A 12,400-nucleotide genomic window follows, 5' to 3' on the forward strand; every position below is an offset into this window, starting at 1 on the left:
TGTTGCACTGTAATTCAAACAGAATCTTAGATTTAGGTATCAAGAGTATTATACCTTGGTTTATTTAAAGGTTTTTGTTTATAGCTAGATAAAAATTGATATATTTTCTAACTTGTTCTACTTATTAAATTTACACCACTATCTTTAAGAGGCAGTAATGGTCATTTGAATGCTATGAGATCAATTGTTTTTATATTTAACATTTTACATATCCTTGTATAGCAAAGTAGGAATATATATTGAAGATCTGTTTATTTAGTTGGCAATTAAAAACCAAAAAAAATCATGAATATCCATGTCTAATGGAAGAATGAGACTTTACAAATTAGGTGTAAAATAATTTATAACTTCTCAGATAATTGAGGCAAAATACTTTTAATTATGAAAATGAGAGGCATTTATGAAGTTTTAAATTTGTTTCATATAATCCTCTCTCTAGCTTCTTTTCTCTTACCAGGAAATCATCTGGCTCTTCTTGTCTTGTGCTGTCATGTCACATTGGTTTAGACCAACCATATGAGACAGCCCAGTCAAACATAAAAGAATGAAATGCATGAAGCCTAAATTTTAATGTGGATCTGGGTATACATTCAGTAGTTGATATATTTCAATTCACAATGTCAAAACCAAGTAAGAGTTAAATACAAATTAAAACTCTATACATGAATAAACGTCACTTTATTTTTGATCCGATTTGTAAATGAAGACCATACCCCTTGAAGTAGTGTCACAGCACGGCACATTATAGGCTATAATTACTAAGAAATTTGATTGTAATACTATTTTTTGTAATAACCTTCTGTTTAATATAGTTCAGTTAATGGCCAGAATTGTGAATAAGATCTTTTTACTTATTCTAATGTCCATATTTGTTACTTAATGAGGAAGTTTTGTTTATCTCAAAACTGGAGCAGAAATGCAGATAATGCTCATTTCTATATTAAAGTCAGTCCTTTCTTTCCATAAAGAAAGTTATATAACCAGTAACTTTTTAAAAAAAATCTATTTCAGTGATAATATGCAAAATGCATACTGGGAACTGAAGAGAGAAATGTCTAATTTACATTTGGTGACTCAAGTACAAGCTGAACTACTAAGAAAACTGAAAACCCCAACTACAATCAAGAAAGGCAAGTTAATGTTTGCTGGAAACCCTATTAGAAGAGCAGCTGGCTATCGTTTCTTATCAAAATCTCATCAGATGATTTTGATAAGTCAAAGTATATATACAGTATGTTCACAGCCTACCTATTCTCTGCTTTGGCTTCATTCTCATACTGGTCAACTTCACACATAAAGGTGTTGCTGATGTGTTTTTTCTTCGTACTGTATTCTTTTCCCCTTGTGGCTTTTTTTCTCAGCCAAGTGTTGAGCTTATGTGTATAAGCCTGAGGTGTTAAGTTTGCTCTAGTTGACCTTTTACCACAACTCCTCCTTATATTTAAAAGAAAAAAAAGACACCAAGACACCGAAAGCTATTTTTTATTCCAGCGTTACAGAATATATCAAAGACCTAGCTCTTTAAATTGTTTTTGAAGAAAATTACTTTGATGCATTTATTGGGTTCATTTGGTAAACAATTTTTCTTTCCATAAAGGATAGATTATTTAGAATGGAGACCAGGTGTTATCCCCTTATCTCTTTCAATGAAATGAAAATTTTCATTGATTTGCTTTTCATATGTAACTGCTTGGCTGACTACACTTTCTGAGTTTTGGGCTAATATAGTACTGTTTTGCCAAAGCTATTTTTATACCTCAATCAGTGCATTTGCACTTTTTATTACATAATAAGTATATTTTTGAAAAGTTGTAAATTTGAATGCCCTAAGTTTATTTTAAAGGAATGAGATGTGACTTTATATTCACTACCACCTAATTTAAAATTATATGCACCTCGTATTGCTGCTAAAGAGGGCACAAGAGAATTTTGTTTTATAAATCTCCTCAGGAGTGTTTACTAGTAGGGAAAAAGGAAAACTAAAGTCAAAACTCCTTTCAGTTTCGTGAGAGTTATTTATGAATCAGGAAAACTAATACAGTGCTCTAGCAGGCTCCAACTTAATTTATGGTTCATTTTGCCCTTGAGTTTTCCAGTGGCCAGGGTTACATATGAGGCCAAGGTATGTCGATGGGGAAGTTCCTCCTTTTAAAAGGAACACAGAATAATCTTGTAGGGAGTTTTCAGTGAGGCTCTTTTTTTAATGTAATAATTTCCAAAGAACAATATAGGAGGAATTTTCTTTCCATATTTAATAATAACTCATTTGTATGTACCTTCTGATGAAGGATGCCTTTTGGTATATTGAACCATAAATTTTCTAGCATACAACAACAGTGGCGGGCTCAAGGCCACCACTCCTAACTGCGGCACTCAGTGCTTTGGGGAGTAGAGACAGACTAAATCTACTTTTTTTCTAATCTACAGATCACTCTTGTCCAGAAGTTGAGCACCTTTAACTTCTACTTCTTCTATCCCTCTTCCCAAGAAGAAAAGGCAATGAGCTTATAATGTGGTTCAGTTTTTTATAAAATTATAGATTCAAGTCTTTGTTCTAATTCCTAGCATTCTGCCACAGTTGGTTAAATTGGAAGGGGCAGAGAAGCTCATAAACTCATACTACCATTATGTTGGCTATTACTAAATAACAGCTTTAAAGCAGTTTGTTTTCTAAGCCATTATGTGCATACTTAACATTTTTTTCCTTGACCTATTACTGTAACCACAGCAGAAATATATGTTTATTTAAGAAACAGATTATTATGTATTAAAACTTTTATCCATAAAAACCTTTGGATCAATTCACAATGTAATTATTTCTGAAAAAATTTACTTTTGAAGCACCTATGGAAAAAAGATTTGAATAAGCAAAGGATATTATATTTAATAAAACATTACTTTAGAACAGCTTAGTTTCCACTGACATGTAGTCTGCAAACATTTTCTAGCCACACTATAAGCCAAGAAGGGGATCCTTTCTGTATTTTAACTTTATTGGCTTCTAACTTCTATGGAATTCTTCATCTTCATTAATTATTCTGTGATATAGGCAGGACAAGATAACTATGTCCATTTTGGAAATAAGTAACACGTGGATGTAAATGACTTAACCTATCTAAAAGTCACAATGCCAGTAAATAGTGATCCAGAATTAGAACTCAGATCACTTTTCATCAGTCTTCAAGTCACAGTGCCCCAGTGGTCACGCGAACTTAGAAATGTTAATTTTATTTCCCGTTCTACATTTAACCAAATTAATGAAGTGTTATGTGTTTTATGATCACAAATGCCTTGACAACTGACATTTAGCCTGTGCTTTCTTTTTAGCCTGTGCCCCAGTAGGATGCATGGAAGACCTTGGGAAAGACAGCACAAAACTGCACTTGGCGAATTTTACTGCAACATACAAAAGACATTCCCCCCTCTCACCGAACGGCAAAAGTGTTTGCCATACCACATCTTCCCCTTTACCAGGAGATATAAAGGTTTTATCAGAGAAAGCAATTCTCCAATCATGGACAGATAATGAGCGATCCGTTCTTCATGATGGTCCTAACTTTCAGGAACACAGCTCTTATGGCAGAAATTCTCTGGAAGATAATTCTTGGGTATTCCCAAGCCCTCCTAAATCAAGTGAGACAGCATTTGGGGAAACTAAAAATAAAACTTTGCCTTTACCCAACCTGCCACCACTGCATTACTTGGATCAACATAATCAAAACTGTCTTTTTAAGAATTAATTCTGAAGAGATTCATGATTTGGTCATGAGGTTATTGTATCTCCCTCAGTGGCACTCTCAAGAAATTATTTAACAAACTGAAAGCAGATTTTGATTAAACTTTGCAAAGTTCTTCGGTATATACGTTTGCACATACTGTTCCACATTATGTAGTTGATTTTCCAATGTGAAAGAGCACCGTCCAGCTTCACGTTCTGGCTAAGAATCAGACATATGCTACTTACTAATAAATAAGCTTAAGGCGTTTTAAAGAGACAATTTTACCTTTGATAGTAATTGTAAATAACAGCCTCACATAAAGAATGGAATTAAAATTTCTTGGACATGGTTTTATAAAGCATGTGAAATGCCTAAATATCCATTCGTAAAAATAAGAAGCCATTAATATGAGACAAATTAGAAGTTGCTTTAAGTTGCAAAAAAGAGCAAATGGCAAAATGAGTAAGTTATGTTTCTGTTGACCTACTGAATAAAGACAAAAAGTGTTATAGTTAAATAATAGCATCTCTTACAGGTTATTCCATCTCCGTATGCTATTATGTTTTCAAAGTTTAAGACTTTTTTTAATCACAGTGTTAAAACTTGAAATAACCTGATCATCAAAGCCAACCTTGTCCTATACATTCCTCAAATCCTAACTGAAAAGTGAAAATGTGTGTGAACTATTATAATTCTATAGTATTCAATGAGAAGCAGAAAGAGTACCACAAAGGTTTTAGTCTAAATCTGTGCCATCAGTGGTCCATAATGAAAATCTAAGTATGTAACTGGATAAAGTCATTTTCATCAGGGTCTGTACCTGATGGTTATGTAGAGCAACTTATAAATTGCTAGTTTATTTGAAATGTAACATTGTACTCATTAAGATAGTGATTTTTCATTAACCAAATTAGGAATTGTAATTCTGTAAACCAAATTCTGTGCTGTATTGATCTAGTACAATCATGAAATGTCCCCAGACTTTTTGATTCTTAGTGGTCTATCATTTATAAACAAGCATATAACAAGGATGGCTTCACACAAATCTATCTAAATTCTTACAGGATGGTGATATTAACATATTAGTAATATAATATATTAGTTGGCTTATACATCTTTTCCCTGAGATAAAGTGTTTCATGTAGGAAGCCTTTATCCTTTTTGATAGACAGTTTCAAATATCTTGAACTCAAAAGAGTATCTCAGATCTCTTCTATATTAACTGAATAGCATACATACATAAACAATGTTCACCGTTCACCAGATATTTCTCTGTCTTTCTATTATCTTACTCACTTATTCAGGCTTGTCTGTGATTAATGGAATTGGTGTCAGATGCTGGAATTTATTCTGACCAATGAACACAGCTGACTCCAGGGAGTACAATCTCCTGCCAAGTAATAGAACAAAACCCAATATGCATAAAACAAATACAAGACTCCAGGCTTTAGCTAAAGGAAGCAACTACCTGTGTAATAACAAAGCAGCAGAAACTATTTCTCATGTGGCTGCATAGACTATATATTCTATCTAATCTCTAAGGTAGCTTACTGGTTTGTCTTTTTTTAAACCAAGGTTGGAAACTTTTCTTTGTAAAGGAGTAGTATGAGATAATGGCTTGATTAATGTTTTGAACAATGCCAAGAAATTGTTTAATTAAAATAAATTATTTTTGTTTGAAATTGAAGCGAATGTGAAATACTGTCCTTGCCTTTATATTCCAAGGTCAGGTACTATTTAAATGTTAGTTGTTCATTTGATTCATGTAACAGGCATTTGTCTTGTTAAACCAGTTCTTAGCGGAAAAAATGTTCTTCCATATGAACAAGAGGGTGGCTATCCAACAGGTATGCTAAAAATCAGTGGTTGTATGTTCTTTACAGTGTAAAGTGCTAAATAAATGATGTGTAGGACTCTGATAAAGATTAACCAAAAATTTTTAACCAGCCACAAATTTAAAAATGTATGCTTTATGATCATCTCCGTTGTACATAAGATTCAAAGAGAAATGGGAATGGCCCATCATTTGATAATCTATTTGAGATGGAAAAAAAAAATTTAAAGATTTACCTGAGGGGGGGTAGGGAGGAGAGAGAAAATCTCAAGCAAACTCCCCACTGAGCACCAAGCCCAACCAGGGGCTGGATCCCAGGACCCTGAGATCATGACCTGAGCTGAAATCCAAGAGGCAGATGCTTAACCAACTGAGCCAGTCAGGTGCCCCCGACATGGAAAATTCTATGTTGATTTCTTTCATACTGCTTGAAATTTGCTCCAAAGGGCTTCCCTTGGAAATATCTTTAATCTTTAGCTTTTTATAACCCAGTTTACATTTATATAACAGAATGAAGAGAAAACAGGTAACAACAAAAAGCCACTCACTCCTTCCTCTTGGTCTCCTATCAGTGAAAATAAAATCTGCATCATCTTTAAAAGGAAATGGAGATTCTGCCCAAATGGAACCTATTCCTAAGCAGAGCAGGGACACACCTATGGGAAACATTAGAAACCAAGTAAGTAGGGGAAAATTCAAACTTAAAGACCTGAGACCTAATCATGGAAAAACCATAATGATCTGATCCAGAGAGGCTACATGAACAAGGCGGATCTTTAGGGGCAGAAAATCTGTGCACTATTTCTTCACAGAAATAGCTTCAGCCAGAGGTATGAATAAGCAAGCAAGACAACAACTGAGGCAGCTGTTTTAGAGTAGACAGTGTGGTGGCTAGGCAGGATATCCTGAAAGCTGTGATAAATGGTTTAGTTTCTGGCAGAGGAATGAACATACATACTACTATTCCAGTACCTGTGGAGAAAGTGACATCTACAGAAAATAAATTTTCCACATAAATTTAGCTCCTCTGATTGTCATCCAAATTATAAATTAGCCACAGATTATATATTTCACTAGCTTTTTAAATTTACTGCCTTATCTTCATTTACACCATTAAAAGTAAGGTCCTGTGCGCTAAGAAATGTAATAGGTACTGAAAAGCCAACAGAAGAATATAGGCTGGATGATGCCTATGGTATGTGGTCTCTAGGTTTCTACATTTGCTTTGCTTTTGTCTGCTCTAGTAATCTTTCTTTTGATCTGTGGGCTGGGAAAATGTGGTTTCTTTGGTTTTCAAGTAAGAGTAAAATAGTTCTTTGAGTGGTTCACTTGAGTAAAGTATGGAACTTGAGCATCACACTAGTTCCTTAGCATCCTATCTGCTTTAAACTAAGTCCTTTAAAAAAAGAATAAGCTCAGATCTATTTTATGGGATAGGGGTCAAGATTTAATCTTGTCCTAGTATGTAGTAATTTCTATTTGTGATTTTAATGAGAAATACATAGAAACTGGTTGCCGTGGCTATAGTGGAGAGTTAACAGCTCATGGAAGAAAAGAAAAGCAAGTTTTGATATAAAAAACTGGAACCAAATTATTGTACTCGGACAATTTTTTACATTAGCTCCTGAAATCATTAAAATATTTTCAGTAACCAAATGAACAGGTCAAGGAACATAATTCATTTTAGGAAACTTTCCATCAAACATATAAGTAAAATTAATTCATCTATTTCTTTGTATGTTTCCAAATAATCCTTTACTACTTCCAACAACCATTAAAGAGCATTTACCACATCTGAGGCACTGTCCTAAACACTCTACTTACTTGCAATAATCCTCACAATAACTAAAAATTATTTCCATGGTTACATACCTAATAAGTAACAAAACCAAGAAGGAGTCTGGTTCATCACTATTCTACTATACTGCCTTATTAATACCTCTGATGGCTGTCCATCCCTACTTTGGTTACTTCTGATCCCTATGATTACCCATTAGCCTATACACTGGACAAAAGGAATATAAGGTCTATATAGAACCCTAAATCTCAGTATCTCTGTTACAGAACTGTAGTTGTGGGAAATTTACCAAAAAATCCATGATGACCAGGCAGACCATATCCCATTTCACTATTTACTACTCCTACCACATTTGACACACCTGACTTTAAAATTAAAAAAAAAAAAACAAACTTTATTTCAGATAAAATTAGTATTTCCATAATTTAGAATAAAGCAAACACTTCCTTAAGTCCATTATTTTAGGTGATAATGATTTCCGTGAGTATCAGAGCTTCTAAGTATCTGAACACTTGCCTACATGCTTGTGGGAAGCTTCTGTAGCCTTTTCTTGGTAGGAATTCCAGTTTTTCTGAATTCTTCCCTTTCCTTCAGGTATTCCATTTTGCATTCTTCATAAAAGGCTGGATCATTATAACTACAAGAAGGAAATGAAAATCTCGTTTAAAAAAGTGAAACTTCACGAATGTTTTTTATTTTTTTTAATTTTTATTTATTTTTAAGATTATTTATTTATTTGACAGAGAGAGAGAGAGAGATCACAAGTAGGCAGAGAGGCAGGCAGAGAGAGAGAGAGATGAGGAAGCAGGCTCCCTGCTGAGCAGAGAGCCCAATGCGGGACTTGATCCCAGGACCTGAGCCAAAGGCAGCGGCTTAACCCACTGAGCCACCCAGGCGCCCACACGAGTGTTTTTAATATAAGCTTGGTTTAATAATATTCAGACATTTCACCAGGTACAATCTTTAAAAGTAGATTTTAAGAAATGGTCATAAACTTACTGTAAACATTAGGCTATCAACCTGCTTACTTAAGAGGGCAAGGGGGATGACCTAGTGGTTTGTTTTTGAATGGCAGGATAGAGTGATGAGAAGCACAGCGCCTATCCTCAGGGAGCGCATGGCGTTCTGGAACAGGAAGGAAAGGCTGCACCACAAGGAAAGATGCAAAATGCTGTGCCAGAGGTATGGCCCAGTGCACCATGGGAACCTGGGAGAGAAGTGGGGAAAGGAGAGGTGGCAACAAGTGCAGGAGTTGCACTTTAACGGACAAGAGAAGTCCAGACTGAAGGCACACTGGAAAGGAACAAAGATGAGGAAAAACAATGAAGAACTGCAAATAACTACCATTACAGCAGATTATGCATATAAGACAAAGGGCCTGGAATAAAGCTAGACAGGGCAGGAGCCACATCATGAAGGCCACTGTATGCCATATCCAGAAGTCAAAATCTATCCTGAAGGCAATGGGACACTATTTTTTTTTTTTTTTTAGAAATAGGCTTAGTGGTTATTGTCTTTTATTTAAAGCATTACTTTTATAATTGCAAACAATAGTAAGCTGACAGGTCTAATTGCATCTCCAATTATATGCCTAAGATGTTATTTAGGTTTTGAATGCTTATTATAGTGGTTATTTTTTTTTTAATTTTTTATAAACATATATTTTTATCCCCAGGGGTACAGGTCTGTGAATCACCAGATTTACACACTTCACAGCACTCACCAAAGCACATACCCTCCCCAATGTCCATAATCCCACCCCCTTCTCCCCAACCCCCTCCCCCCAGCAACCCTCAGTTTGTTTTGTGAGATTAAGAGTCACTTATGGTTTGTCTCCCTCCCTATCCCATCTTGTTTCATTTATTCTTCTCCTACCCACTTAAGCCCCCATGTTGCATCACCACTTCCTCATATCAGGGAGATCATATGATAGTTGTCTTTCTCTGCTTGACTTATTTCGCTAAGCATGATACGCTCTAGTTCCATCCATGTTGTCGCAAATGGCAAGATTTCATTTCTTTTGATGGCTGCATAGTATTCCATTGTGTATATATACCACATCTTCTTGATCCATTCATCTGTTGATGGACATCTAGGTTCTTTCCATAGTTTGGCTATTGTAGACATTGCTGCTATAAACATTCGGGTGCATGTGCCCCTTTGGATCACTACATTTGTATCTTTAGGGTAAATACCCAATAGTGCAATTGCTGGGTCATAGGGCAGTTCTATTTTCAACATTTTGAGGAACCTCCATGCTGTTTTCCAGAGAGGTTGCACCAGCTTGCATTCCCACCAACAGTGTAGGAGGGTTCCCCTTTCTCCGCATCCTCGCCAGCATCTGTCATTTCCTGACTTGTTGATTTTAGCCATTCTGACTGGTGTGAGGTGATATCTCATTGTGGTTTTGATTTGTATTTCCCTGATGCCGAGTGATCTGGAGCACTTTTTCATGTGTGTGTTGGCCATCTGGATGTCTTCTTTGCAGAAATGTCTGTTCATGTCCTCTGCCCATTTCTTGATTGGATTATTTGTTCTTTGGGTGTTGAGTTTGCTAAGTTCTTTATAGATTCTGGACACTAGTCCTTTATCTGATATGTCGTTTGCAAATATCTTCTCCCATTCTGTCAGTTGTGTTTTGATTTTGTTAACTGTTTCCTTTGCTGTGCAAAAGCTTTTGATCTTGATGAAATCCCAGTAGTTCATTTTTTCCCTTGCTTCCCTTGCCTTTTGCGTTGTTCCTAGGAAGATGTTGCTGTGGCAGAGGTCGAAGAGGTTGCTGCCCGTGTTCTCCTCAAGGATTTTGATGGATTCCTTTCGCACATTGAGGTCCTTCATCCATTTTGAGTCTATTTTTGTGTGTGGTGTAAGGAAATGGTCCAATTTCATTTTTCTGCATGTGGCTGTCCAATTTTCCCAGCACCATTTATTGAAGAGGCTGTCTTTTTTCCATTGGACATTCTTTCCTGCTTTGTCGAAGATTAGTTGACCATAGATTTGAGGGTCTATTTCTGGGCTCTCTATTCTGTTCCATTGATCTATATGTCTGTTTTTGTGCCAGTACCATGCTGTCTTGATGATGACAGCTTTGTAATAGAGCTTGAAATCCGGAATTGTGATGCCACCAACGTTGGCTTTCTTTTTCAATATCCCTTTGGCTATTTGAGGTCTTTTCTGGTTCCATATAAATTTTAGCATTATTTGTTCCATTTCTTTGAAAAAGATGGATGGTACTTTGATAGGAATTGCATTAAATGTGTAGATTGCTTTAGGTAGCATAGACATTTTCACAATGTTTATTCTTCCAATCCAGGAGCATGGAACATTTTTCCATTTCTTTGTGTCTTCCTCAATTTCTTTCATGAGTACTTTATAGTTTTCTGAGTATAGATTCTGTGTCTCTTTGGTTAGGTTTATTCCTAGATATCTTATGGTTTTGGATGCAATTGTAAATGGGACTGACTCCTTAATTTCTCTTTCTTCTGTCTTGCTGTTGGTGTAGAGAAATGCAACTGATTTTTGTGCATTGATTTTATATCCTGACACTTTACTGAATTCCTGTATAAGTTCTAGCAGTTTTGGAGTGGAGTCTTTTGGGTTTTCCACATATAGTATCATATCATCTGCGAAGAGTGATAATTTGACTTCTTCCTTGCCGATTTGGATGCCTTTAATTTCCTTTTGTTGTCTGATTGCTGAGGCTAGGACCTCTAGTACAATGTTGAATAGCAGTGGTGATAATGGACATCCCTGCCGTGTTCCTGACCTTAGCGGCAATGGGACACTATTAACAGAAACTCAAAGATCAATTCTATGTCGTAGGTGAGTCAGGCCACATTGTACAGCCCAAAAGGGGGCAGCAGAGTTCAGTGCAGGATGCCCCGTAGTAAGTAAACTACCACAATGAACCAGAAAAGAATGATGAGGGCCTAAGCTAATGGAGAAGTTGGGATGAAAAGGACAAAATCGATGTGGGGGAGATATAGGTAATAAAACCAATAGGAAATAACCATTTAGAGTTAAGAGAGAGGAGTCTAAATTCTAGACACATGATGCAGGAGGAGGAAAAGGAGGGGAGTTCAGTTTGGGACCTGAAGAGAGCAGAAAAATGTCATGACCTATAGGAAGTAACTGAATCCATGGGTGTAAACTGAGCTGTCACAGACCTAAGCATGAGGAGAGAACCAGGAACCCATTTTATGGAATCAGTTAAGGAAGAAAAGGCTGAGAAGAAATGAGATGTTGGAGGAATAGGAAAGAGTGTAAGGGATGCCAGATAGAAGGGAATTTTAAGGAATTTCTGGAGGTCAAGTAAAAGGAAGGAATGAAAAGCACTTCACTGCATTTGGCTACCAGGAACCTATCAGAAACTTGAAGAGCCACACGCAGTTCCAGTGGAAGGGGGCAGAAGCAAGGCTGCTGTTTACTAAGGAATGAGTGAAAATGAGACAGAGATAAATGAGAACAAGCATTCATATTTCAAGATGTCACTATGAAAAGATGAGAGGGCAGTGGTTAACTTCATTTCACAGTAAAGCAGAGCACTTTCTTATTCCAAAATGAAGATATAGACTGTTGAGAGTTCAGGTCAAGCAGTAAAATCCTTAACTCCATCTACTTTCAGTTTCATTTACTGTTTCTCTCCTAAACAGAAGCAGCCTCCTCCAACCCTTCCCAGCCCCTTCCCCCAGAACAGACTAGAAGTTCTTTCTCCTTATTTCCGGGGGTAAAAGATGGGAGGATATTTAAATGATTAACATTCAGATAACAAAAACAAGTACAATTTTTTAAAAAAGCTACCTTTTACTCACTACCTCCTATGTGCCAGGCACTGTTGTAATGAGTTTATGTATAGTCCCCCACGATCACTCCATGAGGAATAATTTTCCCATCTTCTGTGAGGAACTTGCCTGAGGCTGCATGGCTAGCTAAGCTCTGGCTGGTCCAGAAGGTAAGCCCTGGCTGCCCTCTCCCCAGCTGGCACTCCTGCCCCTTTGCTCTAATAATGCCCATCTGAGAGGGATGGATAATATGGCAAACTAAGAACAA

The 12,400-nt window shown here is 36.4% G+C and overlaps 2 protein-coding genes across 4 annotated transcripts in view; one reads left to right on the forward strand and one right to left on the reverse strand.

Annotated features, from left to right (window-relative positions):
* Positions 1 to 5,406, forward strand: part of AZI2 (5-azacytidine induced 2) — a 38,046-nt gene extending 32,640 nt beyond the window's left edge. For both annotated transcript variants that reach the window (XM_059162415.1, XM_059162416.1), the window contains 2 exons: positions 1,012 to 1,130; positions 3,328 to 5,406. In XM_059162415.1, the coding sequence (XP_059018398.1) occupies positions 1,012 to 1,130; positions 3,328 to 3,740 (532 nt within the window). In that variant the 3' untranslated portion in view covers positions 3,741 to 5,406. The remainder of the gene's footprint in view (positions 1 to 1,011; positions 1,131 to 3,327) is intronic.
* CMC1 (C-X9-C motif containing 1) overlaps positions 1,467 to 12,400 on the reverse strand; it is a 98,654-nt gene continuing 87,720 nt past the window's right edge. Inside the window, exons 4-6 of one of the 2 annotated variants that reach the window (XR_009350861.1) lie at positions 7,868 to 7,988; positions 6,102 to 6,209; positions 1,467 to 5,109 (exon numbers count right to left, since the gene is read on the reverse strand). Coding sequence is in view for 1 of the 2 variants with exons in the window: in XM_059162425.1 (XP_059018408.1) it covers positions 7,868 to 7,988 (121 nt within the window). In the remaining variant the exon portion in view is untranslated. The remainder of the gene's footprint in view (positions 5,110 to 6,101; positions 6,210 to 7,867; positions 7,989 to 12,400) is intronic. The other variant, XM_059162425.1, reaches the window with a different exon arrangement.

Source organism: Mustela lutreola, chromosome 2, assembly GCF_030435805.1.
Source record: "Mustela lutreola isolate mMusLut2 chromosome 2, mMusLut2.pri, whole genome shotgun sequence".
Lineage (NCBI taxonomy): Eukaryota > Metazoa > Chordata > Mammalia > Carnivora > Mustelidae > Mustela > Mustela lutreola.